The sequence below is a fragment of the Scatophagus argus genome, chromosome 2, assembly GCF_020382885.2.
Source record: "Scatophagus argus isolate fScaArg1 chromosome 2, fScaArg1.pri, whole genome shotgun sequence".
Classification (NCBI taxonomy): Eukaryota; Metazoa; Chordata; class Actinopteri; family Scatophagidae; genus Scatophagus; species Scatophagus argus.
Genome location: NC_058494.1, coordinates 22,883,115 through 22,902,381, shown reverse-complemented (window position 1 = coordinate 22,902,381; position 19,267 = coordinate 22,883,115). Strand labels below are relative to the sequence as shown.

The 19,267-nt window shown below is 44.2% G+C and overlaps 1 protein-coding gene across 2 annotated transcripts in view; it reads left to right on the top strand.

Annotated features, from left to right (window-relative positions):
* myo15ab (myosin XVAb) overlaps positions 1 to 19,267 on the top strand; it is a 45,934-nt gene that overhangs the window by 6,770 nt on the left and 19,897 nt on the right. For both annotated transcript variants that reach the window (XM_046371420.1, XM_046371430.1), the window contains 38 exons: positions 109 to 2,253; positions 2,383 to 2,502; positions 2,893 to 3,210; positions 3,506 to 3,703; positions 3,815 to 4,056; positions 4,386 to 4,779; positions 4,950 to 5,032; positions 5,628 to 5,691; positions 5,810 to 5,919; positions 6,667 to 6,741; positions 6,936 to 7,026; positions 7,142 to 7,147; positions 7,243 to 7,346; positions 7,825 to 7,888; positions 8,252 to 8,365; positions 9,175 to 9,336; positions 9,503 to 9,616; positions 9,738 to 9,796; positions 10,139 to 10,262; positions 10,362 to 10,457; positions 10,957 to 11,088; positions 11,646 to 11,771; positions 12,116 to 12,193; positions 12,603 to 12,754; positions 13,432 to 13,477; positions 13,631 to 13,755; positions 14,366 to 14,483; positions 14,586 to 14,761; positions 15,662 to 15,746; positions 15,862 to 15,894; positions 15,990 to 16,071; positions 16,260 to 16,390; positions 16,557 to 16,652; positions 16,820 to 16,948; positions 17,045 to 17,151; positions 17,268 to 17,446; positions 18,114 to 18,186; positions 18,328 to 18,519. In XM_046371420.1, the coding sequence (XP_046227376.1) occupies positions 109 to 2,253; positions 2,383 to 2,502; positions 2,893 to 3,210; positions 3,506 to 3,703; positions 3,815 to 4,056; positions 4,386 to 4,779; positions 4,950 to 5,032; positions 5,628 to 5,691; positions 5,810 to 5,919; positions 6,667 to 6,741; positions 6,936 to 7,026; positions 7,142 to 7,147; positions 7,243 to 7,346; positions 7,825 to 7,888; positions 8,252 to 8,365; positions 9,175 to 9,336; positions 9,503 to 9,616; positions 9,738 to 9,796; positions 10,139 to 10,262; positions 10,362 to 10,457; positions 10,957 to 11,088; positions 11,646 to 11,771; positions 12,116 to 12,193; positions 12,603 to 12,754; positions 13,432 to 13,477; positions 13,631 to 13,755; positions 14,366 to 14,483; positions 14,586 to 14,761; positions 15,662 to 15,746; positions 15,862 to 15,894; positions 15,990 to 16,071; positions 16,260 to 16,390; positions 16,557 to 16,652; positions 16,820 to 16,948; positions 17,045 to 17,151; positions 17,268 to 17,446; positions 18,114 to 18,186; positions 18,328 to 18,519 (6,743 nt within the window). The remainder of the gene's footprint in view (positions 1 to 108; positions 2,254 to 2,382; positions 2,503 to 2,892; positions 3,211 to 3,505; positions 3,704 to 3,814; positions 4,057 to 4,385; positions 4,780 to 4,949; positions 5,033 to 5,627; positions 5,692 to 5,809; positions 5,920 to 6,666; positions 6,742 to 6,935; positions 7,027 to 7,141; positions 7,148 to 7,242; positions 7,347 to 7,824; positions 7,889 to 8,251; positions 8,366 to 9,174; positions 9,337 to 9,502; positions 9,617 to 9,737; positions 9,797 to 10,138; positions 10,263 to 10,361; positions 10,458 to 10,956; positions 11,089 to 11,645; positions 11,772 to 12,115; positions 12,194 to 12,602; positions 12,755 to 13,431; positions 13,478 to 13,630; positions 13,756 to 14,365; positions 14,484 to 14,585; positions 14,762 to 15,661; positions 15,747 to 15,861; positions 15,895 to 15,989; positions 16,072 to 16,259; positions 16,391 to 16,556; positions 16,653 to 16,819; positions 16,949 to 17,044; positions 17,152 to 17,267; positions 17,447 to 18,113; positions 18,187 to 18,327; positions 18,520 to 19,267) is intronic.

Here is a 19,267-nt window from a genome sequence, read left to right as displayed (position 1 = left end):
TTTATATTATTTTTTATCACTGCTGCTGAATTTTCACAAAATATATTGTTTCCTTAGCTTTTTTCATTACAAATTTATTCTGTGCATGTCTTTTGTTGCATTTTGCAGCAGCAGATGATGACAGACCAGATGATGATATCGCAGCAACAGGGTTATGGTCAAGTGTCTATTCCTACTCCAACTGCCATGATTATTAAGCAAGCAAGCATGTCCCCTCTTCCAGGACGCCGCATACACCCCTCTCCTACTCCATCTCGTCACTCTGTCATCATGCCTTCCCCACAGATGCAGCGTCATCCCTCTGCCATGGCCTCCCCAGTATCTTCTCCTATGCTTCCACAAAGACGCAGCCCATCCCCACAACCATCCATGAGGAGTGGGTTCATTAATGCCCAAAGACCCCCCTCTGTTATGTCAAGACGAGTTTCACCTCCTTCCTCCCCTGTGGCTTCCCCCTTCGCCCGGCGTGGAATGCAGCCTCAGAGATCACCGTCTCCCCTGACTCATGGACGCTCACCCGCTCACTCTCCCCGTCCCTCCATGATCCGACGAAGTCCTCCACCTTCACCAAGAGCATCAGTGAGGCAACATTCCCCACCTTCCTCACCACGTGCTTCCATGAGAAGGCGAAGCCCCCCACCCTCGGTTACCACTCCAGCCCATAGCCCATTTGGAGGGAGAAAGATGCCTGGGCGACCCTCCTCTCCCCTCTCCCCTGGTCATGCATCTCCCCCTCTCTCTCCACAGCTCAGTAGAAGACCATCTCCCTCTCCTTCCTTGTCTCGTCACAGTGTATCCCCCACAGGGCCCCGACCTGCCCCATCATCTCCCACTCTCTCTCGTCGCTCAACTCGGCTGCTAAGGGAGCCCACACCATTGACTCGGCCTAGGATGGGAGGGAATGTTCCCTTAGGTACTGTCAGGCCTTCGCCTATGGGTCTCAGAGGACGCCCAGTGCCCCCACCCACTCAGAATGTGCGTCCATTCCGTGCCTCTTCCATACGAAGCAACAGGTCTTCTGTTCTCACAGTAGACTCCCTCCATTCCTCCCCTTTTCATTCTCCTCACATGGGTCATCGTGCTCCCCTGGGGAGGAGAGAATCAGGCCGATTTCCTCCTCGCCCGATGGCTAGAGGACGTCCTCTCATTGCCCAACAGTCTATAAGAAGGATGTCCCCTGCTTCTCCACAGCCTTCCCTTAAACACATGTCACGTCCAACATCCCCACGATTCTCTCCTCGAATTTCTCGCCAGTCCTCCCCACTCCTGCCCCCTCAAGCTGTCCACCCACCACCATATGCACCAGACATCGATGCATTTGATCCCTATACTGATCCTTATGCTGAACACTCACATCAGTTTGTTGCCCCCTCTTCTCCAATGTTATCCAGTGCTCTGCAGAATCAGGCTATTCGACAGGCCTCTTTCAGTTCCCCCCTTGGCCCAGAGCCAGCCCAGGTGGTTGGTATGGGTGAGATGGCCACTGAATATATACAGCCATATGCGCCCTCCTCACCTTCACTTTCTGGTGCAATGCAAAATCAGGCCATTCGGGAGGCGTCCTACGTTTCCTCACTGCAAAGACCAACATCCCCCTATGAGCAGCCTATTCCCCCTTCCTCCCCAATGCTGTCTGGAGCTCTGCAAAACCAAGCAGTGAGAGAAGCCTCCTATGTAACTCCTCTTCAAAGGCCTCAGTCCCCATATGCTCCATCTGTACCTTCATCTCCAATGCTCTCTGGGGCCATGAAACATGGCCATGCACTAAGAGGTGTGGCTTCTTATCAGACTCCACATCTCCGTTCACCTTATGGACCAACTGTTGTTACTCCATATGATTATATCTCTGAGCCTGGCCCGGCACCACTGCTTCATGATGCTCTACAAAACCGGTCTGGTTTGCAGAAGGTCTCATCTTTAAGATCTCCTATGATGCAACGCCGTAACCCTTACGCACCAGCTGGACCTCAGCTCCACAGTGCTCTTCAACGGAACCCAAACCTCCGCCAGGCATCTTATCAGACACCTATGCAACTCAGACGGTCCCCATATGGACCCTCACCACCCTCTACACCAATGTTAGGAAGCGCCCTACAAAACCCACAGCTGATGCAGGCATCATACCGTCTGCCGAATGGGACCTTGGTGTCACCATATGCAGATCCACGTTCCTCACCGTTGCTCGGCCATGCCTTGCAAAACCAACAAGTCCGTGGAGCCTCATATGTCTTGCCTGATGGATCAGTTATCAGGGTAAGTATAAAAGGAATATGTCAAAACAACTATAGAAGCTGTAATATGTGTGTTTGTCTACATATGGAACCTCAGTTGTTTAATTACAGTTCTACTTTCCTATACCACTTCTCAACTCCACCAACACAGGACCCACGTGTGCCCCAGAAGCCCATGTCTCCTGACCTTTCTAAAGCTCTTCAGAACCAGAATGTCAGGACTGCTTCTTATACACTTCCTGATGGAACCATTATAGACCCTAGACAGCAAGTAAGTCAGTTTAACTCTTAGGCCCTGTGTCCTCATAGCATTTTACTTCTTGTTTTTGTTTCAGGATTGACACAGTCAGAGCATTGTTTTGCTGTATTTGTCAAGGTGACGAGTGACAAGTCCCACTTCATCTAATATATAATTAGCTGCTTGAAAGGAGCCGTGATGATGAAACCAGTGCCTTTCTGGAATGTTCAGATATTTTCAACTGAACTCGAAGTGCTCAGAGCAGCCACACAAAAAGGCAGAGCATCCTAAAAACGAAGCTATGTGGACAAAGGGCCCTTTTTGTTGTGCTGTACTCATTTCTTCTCTCTCCCTACTGTTGTCGACCATTTATTAGTTAAAGTTGATGAATATTTTTCTGTTCTGCTCTCTCTGCTCAATCAGCAACCGATTTCCCCAAACCTGGCTATGGCCCTAAATAACCCAGCTCTGCGTAAAGCCTCCTATTCTCTCCCCGATGGTACCATTGTGATTGACCCCAAGAAAGAGAAGTCGCCAAATCTTGCAGCAGCACTTCAGAACCCTTACCTGAAAAGTGCATCTTATACCCTTCCTGATGGTACTATCATCATTGATCCACGTAAACCTGTCTCTCCAAACCTCTCCAACGCCCTTCAGAACACTGCTCTGCGACATGCCTCCTTCACTCTGCCAGAAGGGGTTCAGGACCCTAATACACCCATTTCACCAAACCTGGTTAAGGTTAGCCATGAATTCAGACTCTTTGGTTTTTTTATGTTTCCATTCACTTTCACGCCCCCCTGACACTTTGTGTTTCTGTTCAATTACTCCTTCTGTCCTTTTCATCTGTACCATCTAAATATTAGGGCTTAAAATAGTTTCCACTAATTGATGTAGTTCTTGTTCTCTAATATTAATTGGTGATCAAATATACCAGGCTGCTGCTTTAATTCTGTTGATAATTAATTGAATTGCACTTGTTTAACCACTCAGGCTTGAATTGAATTGAATTGAAAACAGCTTTTGTAATACTTAGGCCCTCAACAACCCAGCCTTGAAAGGAGCTTCATACACTCTCCCAGATGGAACTATTATAGTGGACCCAAGGAAACCAAAGACCCCCAACCTGGCAGCTGCCCTGCAGAACCCCTATCTAAAGGGTGTGTCCTACACCCTGCCTGATGGAACTATCATCATTGACCCACGGAAACCAGTTGCTCCTGACCTGTCTAAGGTGTGTAATTTTACCTTAATTTAACTTTGTTGCTAGTTATACAGTTTGATGACATTAATTTGAACAATTTAGCAAATTGTGAGTGTAACCTTGAATGGTGCCTTGCTGCAGGCTCTAATGAACGAGAACCTACGTAATGCGTCATACCACCTCCCTGATGGTTCCCTGGTTATCCCTGGCCAGAAGCCCTCCACTCCTAACCTTGCAGCTGCTCTGAGGCAAAACCAGGCAATGCGGTCCACAGGTCTCTTTCAGCTGTCAGAGAGCTCTATATTGTCAGGCGCACCCAAACCCACCCCTCCAAAAATCTCTTCCGTGCTGCAGAATGAGGAACTCCAAGGTGTCCGTTACAGGTAGAGATCTTCACTATAAATGGAAACTAGGACAGGGAATGACCAGATCAGCTTCTCCAGGTGTATTCTTTGAGAAATCAAGTGCCAAGCTAAACATTTTTAGACTCTTTTTACCAGTGGAGAATGAAACCAACCAACCAAAAAGTTCCAGCACTCCAAACTATGACTAGTTGGTGACATTTTTTCTGTGATTCTATGATTTCTGTGAAAGCAGCATGAATTGGCATTTCATAGTAAAATGACACCCAAACAATGTCATATTTTTGTCGGTGTTCTAAAACCCTGCATTACATGTTCTTAAATAAAGAGAACCATTCCTTGTTCCACAGACTACCAGATCACTCTCTTCTCGCACGTCGGTTCCACAACCCCAGCTTGAGTGATGCCATACAAAACCAGCATCTTCGCTATGCCTCATACAGGGTGCCAACAGGGCTGCAGGGTGAGGATAATTGCTATGCTGTGGTTCCGCCCTATGGGCCACGCTCAGGACACTGGGCCAAGAATGCCCAAGGAGGAGGGGAAGGAGGGGATGATGTTTGGGCAGCTGAGAAGGTTTTACCACACGGGACAGTCCAGAATCTGTCAAAGTGGTCCATGTACAGAGAAGATGGGGTCCTAGAAGGATATACACCCACACCTCGAGTTGTGGATGGACAGCCTCAGGACAGAGACTGGACCCCTGACAGAGATAAAGTACCTGGTCAAGGCTGGTATGACAAGGTAGCTAAATTTATGAATTAATCTTTCTATACACATGTGTGAAGGATGCATATAGCAGCTTTTTTAATTATCAGCTCTGCATCAAGTGATGACAGGATCCCTCAAGCTTTGACAATGTTGCATGACAATGCAAAACCAATTATGCTGTGTTTGTGTGTGTGTGTGTCCAGATCTATGCTATCCTAAGCATGCCCACAACAGGCCACAGGGTGAAACGTTGGGCGGAGGGAATGGAGGACATGACACAACTGCCGTAAGCTGAATCCAGTATCAACAAACAGCCTCACAGCTCATTCACTCACGTCACACACTTACAGGCATTTTGTTGCACCAGTGTAGAGCAGCACAGTTCATTTCAGAGCATATTCTTTCAGTTTGTTTAATCATCGGTTTACTGTGTGTGTGCGTGCCAGTGTGCCTGTAGGCTTTTAAAATCCTTGAAAATTTGTCGAGTTCAAACGAAATCCCCAGCATTAAGTATGTAAGTATATAAGTGTTTTATGAAAATGCAGCACACAAGTAGATCTCTCTTGCACGATCAGCACTTCAGACCCTGAGGAAACCCTGCATTAGATATTTGTGTCATTTCAGCAGGAGTTTGAAAGAAATTAATACTATAATAATGTTAGTGTTATTAATAATTAATAATGTTAATGATTTCCTTGCGTGTTCCCCAAGTAAAACCTCCCTCTGATGTCTGATTTTGACTTTACATGAAAGAGAAAGATCTTGAATGTCATTGAAAAGTAATTAACATTAGATATCAAAGTGAGTGTGGGAGTCTTGGTCCAGTGTGACTTTGTGTGCTCTCTAAATGTGTGCTTAATTTCCTCTGTGTTTAATTTCAGTGAGCTGAATGAGACCACAGTTCTGATGAACTTAAAGAAGCGCTACGACCAGGAACATGTATACGTAAGCTTAATTTCTAATATGCAAACTGAATAGCTAATATCACCATGGACACTACATCCACTCATCTGCTCTCATTGTTGTCCTTTCCTCCCTCCTTCTCTCTTTTCCTTACACACAGACCTACATAGGCAGCATCCTTGTGTCTGCGAATCCCTACAAGTTGCTCAACATTTACGGCACAGACATGGTGCTCCAGTATGCGGGTCGCGGCCTGAGTGACAACCCTCCGTAAGAACTGGGAGTGTTTGTGTGTGAGTGTGTGTGTTCATGTGTGTATTAGACCGGCGCAATTAGCCTCCGAACTTATTACTTCCACTAAGCAAGTCATGTTTTCTGCCTGCCCATGTGCTGACAAGCAAGAAGTCTCAAAATTTGTTTAAAATCTATCAAATGTGAGGGAAAGTTAGGCCATTAACCAAAGAACAACTGATTCGTTTTGATGTAGGGAAAGTACTTTTTATACGATTTAATGGACTGCTGCCAATGCCATAATTATTCTGTGATTGTCTATCACTGTGTATATCTGAAAACATATCCAGTGCAACCGCAGATGAAAAAAACATTGTTGTCTTAATAAAACATTGTGGAGATGATCCCGCAGCCTGACTGGATGTGCCTCTGTAGTTTTGAACAGAATACACAAACAAAACTTCCTAACCTTCAACTGTAACCTTTAAGTCTGTGCGTGTTTCTGTGTGTGTTCGTGCTATTGTATTACATCTGTCTACATGTGTCGTGAGCTGTGCTCCGAGATACAGTTTGGGTGTAAATAGAGGTGTAAATGCCAGCACTCTCAGGTGTTAGTAAGAGTCTCCTGTTACACTCCTGTTGGTTGGTTGCCAGGGGAGAGTTTGGTTATGGATTTCACCGCCACTTCACATCCACACACGCACTCTCACACACACACATTCCCGCACAACCAATGAACATACAGGTGTGTTTTTTGCATTGAAAAAGTGTTTTATTCTGTTGCAGTCATCTTTTTGCCATTGCTAACATGTCATATACCACCATGATGGATGCCAAAAAGGACCAGTGTATTGTGATCAGGTATGACCAGCAACACTTCAGCAAAGCCCTAAAACTTCAAGCTGTGTCAAATTGAATTGAAAAGTGAATTGAGAGTTTGAAAGACATTTTTCAAACTCTCCATTGTCTGTGTCCACAATGTGTATCATCCACTTCCACATCAAGTCATAAAGAAAAAGGCTTGTAAAAGATTCAGGTTATTCTTGGTATTACAGTGGAGAAAGTGGGTCAGGAAAGACTGAGGCTACGAAACTGATCCTGCGCTACCTGACAGCCATACATCACAAGTGCAACATCACACAACAGGTAGATATACTGTATATTACGTAGGTGCATGCTAACAAATACAGTCAAAGTGTGACCATTTCAACTAACACTTAATGCTTTCCGTTCTCTCTTCCTGTCTGCCGTCTGCCTTCAGATAGAGGTGAAGTGTTCCTCTCCTTGTTTTTGCTCTCATCACATCGTCTGTTCCTGTTGAAGGTAGACATGGTAACGTTTCTGTCTGTGTTGATTGGTCAGATCCTTGAGGCCACGCCCCTGTTGGAGTCTTTTGGGAATGCCAAAACAGTACGCAATGACAACTCTTCACGCTTTGGCAAATACACGCAGATCTACATGGAGGAGTGAGTAGTACCCACCTGTGCAAATATGGTGAAGAACTCATGATAATGTGTTACTGTAGTTGCTGCATGCACGAACAGCAGTTATGATGAGACATTTGTCTACAACAGGAGTGCAGATCATCTGTATTTTTTTGGGATAATCACAAGCCCTGGTACAGTTAACAAACAGCCTGTGTGTTAGCTAGGCTTCTGGTCACCCATGTGCACGTCTGCAGACACTCACACACTCACACACTCACACACACACACACACACACACACACTTGACTCAGTGGGATAAGTGGAGAATATGCTAACATGTGCCGGTGACACAGTTAGATGAGTAGTTGATCTTCTGCGAGAACTGTGACAGAGAGGATCCAAGGACATTACACATGTATGACCTGTTACTTAACTCGGATTTACTGTGTGTATGCGTGCGCGTGTGTCTGTGTGCGCACTCGCATGTGTATCTGTGTACCTTTGTGTCATTTACAAGGGGTGTAATCAGCGGTGCCATAACGTCTCAGTACCTGTTGGAGAAATCCCGCATTGTCTTTCAGGTGAAAAACACAAGCTCACACACACACACACACACGCACACACAGGTCAGGTTGGAGTCTTCTTACCACTGGGTCATAGTGAGAAAGAGGAGATTGTGGAGGCAGAGACAGCATGAGAGGTGTCAAACATGTTGGACTCTGACTCTACACAGCACAGTCTCTTCATCAGTCATTCATCCATCCATCTATTTATCCATCTGCTTATCCATTAGCCTGTTCTCTCTACTGTACTATTTCTGTTTCAGTAAACCTACCACTACAGATCTAAATCTGAGTGTATTTTATTTTTTTAATTGATTTAAATATGAGTCCATGTGATAATAGTTATACATGACACATGGCCTTGTGTGTTTTCATTCACAGGCCAAATCGGAGAGGAACTATCACATCTTCTATGAGATGCTTGCAGGTCTTCCTCCTAATGAGAAGCGCTCACTCTATCTGCAGGAAGCTGAGACTTACTACTACCTGAATCAGGTGCTCAGACATATATGAGATACACTTCCCTCCCCACACACACACACTTAGGCAGGGAGTGGTCACTGTAATCAGTTTCACAGTCACGTTAACAAATGAGATGTCAAGTTTTTGAAATTGTGATATTTATTGTACCAAGTGACTAATGACGTAAAACATAAAAGTCATGGTACCCAAATCAGACCGTTGCAGCCTGGAGTCTTTGTATCTGAGAGATGCTGTGTGCTCAATGTAATTTTCAGATTTCTTTCCAAAACTGATTTATATTGTAAGGCTTCAATGATCAATGTCATGTTTTTTTACATTGCTCATCAGCAGAGTGAATGATTTGATCAAAAAGTAATATCATGATTCATTTAATTGCAATCACAACCCACAATCTAAACTGTAGTCTTTTTGCTCAGTTTGCTACTTAGAGTTTGCCACGTTGACTTCGGCCTCACGCCAGCATTGGCATGATTAAAGACCATTGACTGTTTACATTGTTACTGCTGTGTGAGTTTGTGGTTGCTACTGCAAGCACCTGGGGTCTTATGTTTTAAATAGCAACACCTGAGTGAAAATTAGCATGTCACTGCCTTCTCTGAGTGAAAGTGAGGTCAGAAGTGTGCTCTGTTGCTACGTCACTGCAGCAAGAGGAGACGTTGAAGGTTCAACGTTGGCAGGTCGGCAAAAACAAGACTTTCAGCTGCTGATAAGTTGCTCTTTAATTAGAGCCGTGAGGGTATGATGTTGTTGTTGGTAACAGTGTTTGTGTGTGTGTGTGTGCGTGCGTGTGTGTGTGTGTGTGTGTGTGTACACGAGTGCAGGGAGGAGATTGTACCATAGAGGGGAAGGATGATGGGGAGGACTTCAGGCGTCTGCTGAATGCCATGGACATCCTGTGTTTTACTCCAGAGGAGCAAAACGGCATCTACAGACTGTTGTCCTCTGTCCTTCATCTGGGGAACGTCTACTTCCAGCCACACCAGGTCTCTCTCTGCCACACACACACACACACACACACACACACACACACACACAAAGAGGCTACAAAAACGCATTTAGTTTCATGGCTGAGCGATAATGATGATATTGATAGATGATGGTAGTAATGAATGTCTCTGCCTCTGCGTGTGTGGTTGTGCGTCCCTGCAGGCTGAGGGTCAGGAGGTTGCGTCGGTGGTGAGCACGCAGGAGATCAGGGTGGTAGCCGAGCTGCTGCAGGTCTCACCTGAAGGACTGCAGAAGTCTGTCACCTTTAAAATGACAGTGAGCAAGAACACACTGTGCATAAACAATCACACTGTCACACACACCCCACAAATACAAGAAACTGTACTGTAGCAATTAAAGAGATGTTGTTAGATGAGAGATGTGTTTGACGCCCCAGGACACAGTACGGGAGAAGATCTTCACTCCGCTCACAGTGGAGAGCGCCGTGGATGCCAGGTGAGCGAGTGGATAAAAGTCTGAGTGTAGTGTCTGTTAAATTAAATAGTACGCACCTACTTGTGCTTGGAATAACCTGAGATAAAAGCCTGTCTGACAGGTCTTGCTTGAGCCTTTTGTATGTCCTGATTTTTTTTTTTAACCACCTCTCCCTGAAATCACACCAAGAGACTTCTGAGAGGGAGTGAAGACTCTTTGATATTCTCTTCCAATCTTTGGTGGAGGCATGTGAGGACAAAAGATGTCAGGGCTGGGGGGGGGGGAGATTTTTCAGATGTCCTCTGTTTCCATAGGAACCGGGTGTTCTGTTTCCGTAGAAACCTTATTGTGTGTTTTTCATAGAGATGCCGTTGCCAAGATCCTGTACTCGCTGCTGTTTAGTTGGCTGACAGAGCGCATCAACGGACGGGTCTACCCGCGCAGCGAAGCTCTTTCCATCTCCATATTGGACATATATGGATTTGAGGTCAAGCTAAATAAAGATCTCACTCAATAATGTTACTAATGCGTGACCTGTGGTTCCTAACTCCGCCACTCCCCACTGTCTCTGCTCTTTGCTCTCCAGGAGCTACAGGTGAACAGCTTTGAGCAGCTGTGCATCAACTACGCCAATGAAACTTTGCAGTTCTTCTTTAACAGAGTCATTTTCCAGGAGGAACAGGTCAGGGAAACTACGAGTGTGTATTTTCATGTTTGTCATGTTTGTATTTTCCTGCAGAGGATGGATGTCAAAAGAGACTTCCAGGTTAAAACCAGCTTACATATGATGGAAAAGTCAAAAATACGAAAGAAAAACCTTTAAGTCAACTTGGTGTAAATCTGAATACTGACTTCCTGAGTGTGCAGAAAACTCTTTCTAGTCTCACAGTGCATGTAACCCAAAAAAGCTGTTTTCTGTGAGTAACAACAGTTACATGGAACTTTTAAAAGTACTTCTTAACTAATTTGAACTCAACTTCAACCAAAGTGTCTGCATCTTTTGACCCAGAAAACATCAAATGATGAATGTGAACCCAGCGTCATCTTTGTGTGTATTTAAGAGCCCAGGAGAGACTCAGTTGTGTTAAGTGTTAATATAAACATGAATGAATGAAGATGACCAGCGCTGGAGTTGGAAGAGTTTCATATGCAGCCACCTGATGAACGTTTGTGCTGTGTAGGAGGAGTACATGCGGGAGCAGATCCAGTGGCAGCAGCAGCCCTTCGGCCACAATCAGGCCTGTCTTGACCTCATCGCCGCTAAGCCTCATGGGATACTGCGCATACTGGACGACCAGTGCGGCTTCCCTCAGGTGCATCCACATCTGCCAAACTAAACTCTTCATCTCCAGACTTGTGGGAAATCACTCAGATTTAATAACAGGCACAGGTGATATTGATGGAAGTGAACTGAAAATAAGACAAATACAAACAGTACTTCAATAAAAGAAAGGACATCAATAATTTATTATGCTGCTGAAAACCTGTTCTGTGAGTGCAGGAGAAAGATCCAATCAACTGAGTCAGACTTCTGCAAAGTTATATTAGATTACAAAAAACTTTTTAGGTGTATCATGAAAAACACCTGACACCGGATCATGATTTATATATTTCATAGCTTGGTTTTGAAAAGAAATTGAAAAAAAAAATCAGTTATTGGATTTCTCATAAACCAGGACACACTATCCGATTGATACAAAACTATCCCACATGCTCACCTAATTACCTCCTTGCTATCAAGATAAACGTGTTACGAAGTGTCCCCGGTGCTCAAAGTGAAATAGGAACACGCCGTTGGGCAAGTGAGCGATCTGCTGAGCGCACACACAGGCACACTCACCGGCCGTTAACCGTCTCTGTTTATCGCCAGGCAACAGACCACACCTTCCTTCAAAAGTGCCACTATCACCATGCAGACAACCCGCTGTATGCCAGGCCAAAGATGCCACTGCCAGAGTTCACCCTGAAACACTACGCTGGGAAGGTCACATACCAGGTACCAGCTTTTCTTTCTTTCTTTTGGCGCCCCCTGTGGACAAAAGTGATGCTGTTTCCCCAAAATCTCGATCTGGCTAGCATGTGCAGTTGCACCACTGGCGTAGCACTACTCCCATCTGATATTTGTACCATTTCTGCTGATTGATTCTTGTTAGATAGTCCTTGTTTTATTTCCTTTACGTAACATCCTCTGATATAAATCAATTCTGTCTTTAGTGTATTAATGCGCTCACATTTTCCATCTTGGATTAACATGCACAGAGCTGTTATGCTTTCATTTGCCCACTGATGAATCTGATATCTTGTTGAATCCAATTTTGTTTCCAATTATTTGCGGTGCAGGTGCACAAATTCCTGGATAAGAACTTTGACATGGTCCGCCAGGATGTTTTAGACCTCTTCATCCAGAGCAAGAACAGAGTGAGATGTGCAAATACTGTTTTTTTCTCTTGTGATTTTCTCTCTCTCTTATTGATCCAACATTTACTGTATTTCCTGTTCTTTATGCCCTAAGAAAGCAGCAGTCTTGTTACTCACCATCTTGTATTGCAGTGGTGTGGCACAGTATAATTATGTGTTTTGACTCATGCTTGTAACCCTGCTGTCATGAAATAAACAAGTATCCATTTAGCAATTACTGTTTTGAGTCAGAAACGCCTTAAGTCGATGTAGTGCTTAATCCTTTTTACCGTTCTGCTGCCTGATAATCGGTACATATCCTCTGCACATGCCTTCTACAAATATCATCCACCTATGATGTGACATGATGCATAGGATTACACTTTGGTTTACCTCTTTGTCCTCTGTGTGTGTGTGTGTGTGCATACAGATGGTGTCCAACCTCTTCTTAAAGCACTCAGAGTCTGTATCTCAGCAGCGGTCTAACGTGCGGCGCAGCAGCGCAGCTCGTCGTTATCAGGCCAACACGGTCAGCGCCAAGTTCCAGAGCAGTCTGCAGGAGCTGCTGGAGAAGATGGAAAGGTTTGAGTAAAACTACTCTCCTTCAACCTTTAGAGTAACGCGGAAACCTCTGGCACACCTTTACAACATAGGTGGAAAATGGCAAAAAATGTAACCACCGTCCTCATTTCCTCATTTGGGCTTCCATGCTGCGGCTGTAAATTCTGTGCTCTACGTAGTGCCGTTATCCCACATTAACTGCATGCTTTGCTCTCAGCGACGGCAGACATGTAACTTATGCTTTTGAGATATTGAACTTGTCGGAGTGATGACTCATCAACACTGATGAGTCACGCTGTAATTCGTTGTGTAGGTGTCTGAAATTTGCTGTGAGGTGAAGATGTAGAGTGTGTGTGATGTGGGGACTGAGGAACAAGTGACCTGTAACATATTACAGCCCTGTGCCTAATTAATGATGAGAGATCAGTTGAAACAACCTTACAAGCCGCTGGTGTCAGTGGGGAGATGCATTTTATTTACTTAATTTTGTGCTCAGTTGTGCCTCTTATAGATCAACAGAGACTTGAAACCGTTAAATCCAAAGATTTCTATATAGAAAGGTGGAAGAAAGAAAGAAAGAAAGGTTCACAGTTTTTTTAGTTGGGAAGTTGACTTTCTTGCACAGGACTAATGCACTAAGCCTTCATCACATCATCCGCTCATTTATCCATCCATTCATTCTCATCTGTCTGTGACAGGTGTAACCCTTATTTTGTGCGATGCATCAAGCCAAACCATCATAAGGTATATATGCATGTTGGATGATGTGTGCAGGTTTGCAGTGTTTTTTTTTTTTTGTTTTTGTTTTTGTTTTTTTTTTGATTTTGCATTTTAATTGATGTATAGAATATACAGCTTGTGTGTGTTGTATGTGTATGTATTTATATGTATATGTAGGAGCCAGGTGTATTTGACATGGAGCTGGTCAGCACTCAGCTGAATTACTCCGGTATCATGGAGACCATCCAAATCAGGAAGGAGGGTTATCCCATCAGACTGCTCTTTCACAGCTTCCTGTCAAGGTTGGTTACTTACCAGTCTTCACATTAAACACATCTGAGGAGAAATGTAAGCTCTAAATACAACCATGTAAGCTAAAATATATTCCAGACTATCTCAGCTTCCCCGTTCAGCTTCCCATCCGAAATGAATCCGCTCTCCTTACTGCTCACCACATTCAGCTTGGCAAAATTACCTGAATTATTGCCTTTTCCTGTTGAGTGTCCAATTCACACACCAATTTCTTTTGCCGCCATCTGGCACTTGCCAGCTCCTGCTGTAGGAAAGCAGCTGAAACCAATTTATCTCGTAGCACCTCTGACCACTTGCTGCCAAGCTAGTCTGACTTAAAGTATTACAGAGAAACAGTTTCAGAGTTGTTCACAGTCAATTAGATTCACACTTGAACTTGTAAATACAAACAAATACTTAATTACCAAAACTCAGAATAGACAGAATCCAAATTAGCTGCACACTGGGCCTCTCACAGCCAATAAAAACACTCTTGCATTGCCACAGAGTTAAGACATAAGCTGCAGTGTTGGATTTCACTGATCCTTGTTCACATTTGTTTCAGAATTCGTGTTGTATTGTCATTTATTTTTTTTTAAATATTTGTGTGTGGGCACTCAGGTATAAAGCCCTGCTCTGCCTGAAGGATCTTCCACCTGCAGATGGAGAAAACTGCGTCATCATGCTCCACAAGCTCGGTCCTGTCAAGAGCGGCTCGTATCAGCTGGGAGTCAGTAAGGTGAGATGTCTCAGTGACACACTCATGTACAAAATAAGGTCAAATGAATCAAACATTAAAAATAAATACTGTTTCATTTAGACTTTTGTGTGTGTGTGTTAGATTTTCCTGAAAGAGGAGCTGTATCAGCTGCTGGAGGGGAAACGTGACCGCGTGTTGAACATCGCTGCCATGACGCTGCAGAGATTCACGCGCTTGTGTTTTGTCCGCAAGAACTTTGTCAAGTTCCGACGGCGTGTGATCCTGTTTGAGGCTCGCTGCAGAGGCTACGTGGCCAGGTAATGTTCACCTGAGGTCAGCAGCTGGGGCGCACTTCTGGCAGAATTATTGGCTCATGACCTCAATTAAATAAAGCAAAATAAAATGAAGGGAAGCCACGACATCACAGCTAAAGAGGTATTTTTACTTTTGTTATTTTTTCTTCATCAGTTTGTTTTGTTGTTGTGTTAATTATTACACACTTTTTTTTTTTCTTTTTTTTTTAACTCTTCAGATCTGTAGCTTTCTTTAACGGGCAGCACTCTCTCCCGCTTGAGTCTGGAGTTTCAGTCCTCAGCTTGGCAATTTAGGCTTCAGTGTTTGGTTTCACAGAGCCAAATACTGGAGGTCAGAGCTTATCGCAGACAATCTGCTCCTTTTGTCCTTGATGTGAGGTGACAGGGCGGGAAGATTCAGGCCTTGCTCATCTGTCAAAGGTGATGGATTTCTCACTCGCCACCGCTGTGACAGAACCTGGAGATGAGATGCAGATTTACATTTTATTTCAACGTGCCAAGAATCACTTATTGGCTTAATGAGGACAGTAAAATGGCAATAGACTCAAGGTCAAACATTTTAAAGCTGTAATGATATTTCAGAGATCGTTGGTCAGGCTTTGATTAGTTTCGGGAAATGAACGATGGTGCATTGAAGCTGTAACTAACTCCATAAGCATGATTTACACACATCTTGCTACACTGATTGTGCTGTCTGCTCTAATTGCAGCGATTGACGTCAAATGTCAGACTTGGCTCAAACGTGCCTGCTCCTTTCATGGTGTATGTTCTTACTGAACGCTTATGCATGTGAAAGTTCACACTCTTGAAACTCTTCTTTAAACCTTTTCCTCTTCTTTTCCACTTTCTAATTTTGTTTGTCTGAATAATCCACCTTCCATGGTTAACTCGTTTCCTCAACAGAAAAAAGTTTGCCCTCAGGAGGAAGTACCTCATCAGGTTCCGCTCCGCCGTGCTGCTCGTCGTCAACCGTCAGCGTTACATGAGGGTATGCGCTCTGCGTCTGTGCGAAACTTCTGGGGACATCTGCAGTGTTTGTGCTTTTAAAAACAAAAAGCAAATGAACAAATGTGTGAAGTGTGATACTGTGGTCTTTTTGTCAGACAGTAGTGGAGCCTGCAAGGAAGGCAGAGGAGGTGAGTGAAGGATAAAATAAAGTGAAAATGTCTACCATGAGATGTAGCATTAGTGTGTAATAAAAGTGTGTGTGTGTGTGTGTGTGTGTGTGTAGGATCGCATCAATAGAGAAGTGGTGAACGTGACAACACTGCCTATCCCTGCTGAGCTGGCAGCCTTGCTACAGGCAGCCTCAGGTGCACGCACACACACAAACATATACAACACACTGATCTTCAGTCAGTCAGTGCTATAAATAAACATCCATCAACAAATATGTTCCGCCTTGTTTGCAGGTGGGTTCAACAATATTTACTGACATATTTCTGTGATGGCCTGCTGTGTGTGTGTGTGTGTGTGTGTGTGTGTGTGTGTGTGTGTACAGGTGGTGAAGAGCTGCATTCTGACTGCCTGGCTGTAGTCCAGGCTCCAAAGGTCCAGGTTGACCCTCAGCTGACCCTGCCCCTGGATATCAACAACTACCTCATGACACACTACATCCGGGCCATATTTAGGGTAACATGCACACGCAGAAAACACACCGTCTACATGTGAAACTGTGCAAACACGTGAATAAAATTATCGCCAGAAACTTGTTGCAGTGCTCTAAATACATGACGAGTCACTGTGTGTGATCAGTTGTGTGTGTGTGTGATCACTTGTGTGTGTGTGTGTGTTGTAGGAGCCGTTGTTTGGGATGCTGACAGCCCCGTTGGAGAATTCTTTGATTCGTATGGATGAGGAGTTAAAACAAGGAGCCGTGAACGTTTTCGTTCTGGTACATGTTGCATTCACATGCTGCTGGGAAACTTTTTGTATTTTCCTTGAAGCACATAAAAACTCAATAATTCCCACTATTCTTGCAGCAAGATTGTTTCCATGCTGTATTTTGCAAATAAGCATAATGTGAAAGGCACGTGTTGTAAATGTGTTTGCTCTGGACAGATACTAAGATTTATGGGTGATCCGAACTTGAATGGGGCTCAGGAGAATCTGTTCGGAAACTACATCATCCAGAGAGGACTTGCCAATCCCGACCTCCGAGACGAGATCCTGGCTCAGGTAGCCAATCAGGTGAGTTTATTTTTCTTTGCAGTGGGTTAGAAATCAAAGCCCAAAATAAGATTTTTCACTGATTTTTCTTACGTAATCTCTTTGCTTCTCTGTTAGGTGTGGAGAAATCCTAACATTTTGAACTCAGAGCGTGGTTGGCTCCTCCTCTCCTCCTGTCTCTCTGCCTTTCCGCCCTCTCAAAGGCTGGCCAAGCACTTGCTGAAGTATGAAACACAGTGAAATATGTCTAAACCCTCTATGCAGTATATTTATCACCTAATGTTGTGTGCATGCCTGTGCACTTGAGTTCAGGTGCTGCTCTCTGTTCCTGTTGTCGTAGGTTTGTGTCTGACTATGGGCCGGAGGGCTACGACTGTGTGTGTCAGCACCGTCTGCTTCAAGCCCTGCAGCGGCTGAATGTCGGGCCAGAGTATGTCCGGACGTACCCGCCCTCTCTGCTGGAGTGGACCGCCAATCGCAAGAGAGCTCACACCGTGCTGCACATACACTGCTTCGATGGTGAGCACACACAAAGAGCACGTGTCTCGGCCAAGTGGTAAAAGAGGGGATTTTAACTGATTGTGTATTCAGAACTAGTTGCAAAAACCCAGAATGACAGAAATGAGAGGAAAAAATGATCTCTCGACTCAGCATCTGCAGTGAAGTGCCCTTGAGCAAGGCGTGTTAAAACGAGCAGATAAGATTATAAACGGCAATATGTTACATTGTCAAAGTAATCTGAATTGTAAAGTCGAAGCCTATTTATTTTGACTCACTCTGACTTTTGTTTTTTTGTTTGTACCTGTGTGCACTTTTGGGCATGGAAGAGTCATCTGTCTCTCTCTCATTTCCTCCTCTCATCCAGCTAATCTGTCCTCAGGCCTTTTGGCAAGTCAGCTGAGGATTAGACAACACCTGATACTCGCTCTGGTTCACCGGCTGTGTTTGTGTCTGTTTGTCAGTGCTGGTGTCTGCGTAAATCTTCATAGGCAGGCAGGGGGGAAGGTTGCTAGCAACTCTGTTCTCTTAGTGATACAGTTGAGGAATTATTTCATAATCTGATTGAAGTGGCTCATTATGCCTTATAAGATGTAAGAAAAACAAAACACGGCATCATTTTACTATCTGCAAATTGTGTATCGCAAAAGGTTTTTTTCACACCTGCAGTCTGTCTTTTTCCCTTCAGGTGTGTCCTTCCTGTGTCCTCTACACTCTTGGACGACAGGTGAAGAAATGGCCAAAGACATCTTGCAACACAGGTATCACCGTCCTGTAAATCAATGCCAGGGAAATATATGGAGTGGATTAAAAGGAAAAGTTGGAAAAAGGAAACCAAAGGAGATTTGTTGTGACCAAAAAAATGCGTATGTATGTGGATATCACTGTTTTTGTGTGTTTAGGGGTGTGGTGGAAAGCCGTCGAGGCTGGTCGGTGCTGCTGAAGGAGCCGGCTCAGTGGGTGGAACTCGAGGGCTCAGACTACGTTCTGGATTTGATGTCGGACCTGGAGCTTCCTGCTGACTTCCCCAAACACAGCAGCTACTTCATCATCTCTGCACAGGAACCCACCAGAGTGCGGCCCAATGCCAGCATGTGAGAGACACACACACACACACACACACACACACATTGATAGTACAAAAATCATTTTTGAAGCACTCGTTATTTTCTTTAGTATTTCCATTTTATGCTACTTTATAACATTACTGCACAACATTTGGTACAGCTGCTTTTCAAATTAGGAGTTCACATGAAAAACATGTGATGAGCTAATAAAATACATTACAAAACCCCTCGCAAAAGTTTCTGCTTGGGGCCCCTCGTCACAGATTTCAGATCTTCATGTGTGTAAGCAGCTCCTCCACAGAGACATTTCCCCTTTAAATTTAGCAGATGGTTTCATTTAACTTACTGCTTGAGGTACAAACAGGTAAAATTCCCAAATATTTCACAAATTCTAAAAAATGAAGTTAAATTTGTGTAGCAGAACTTGTATGTTTTCTCTTTTTTCCTACTTTTTTTTCTACTATAACTCACCTCATGGTCCAACAGATTTATGTCATGACTTTTTGGAGGGAACTCGACCACTAGATTGAGAACCACTGGGCTAAGCCATCTGACTGCATATGAAACTAATTCCACTCCAACCAGCTACAGCAATTAAATGCTGGTTATGCACTGATGCATTAATTAGCAAGCTATTAATATACAAGGGGCCAGATACCCATTTAAATTACATTTATATTGTGCTGATAATACTTGTGTACTTTTGGGTATTTCTGCATTGCAAGTGCTCTAAAGAGGCTGTGGCGATTTGAACAGTTTTTTTTTTCTTATTTAA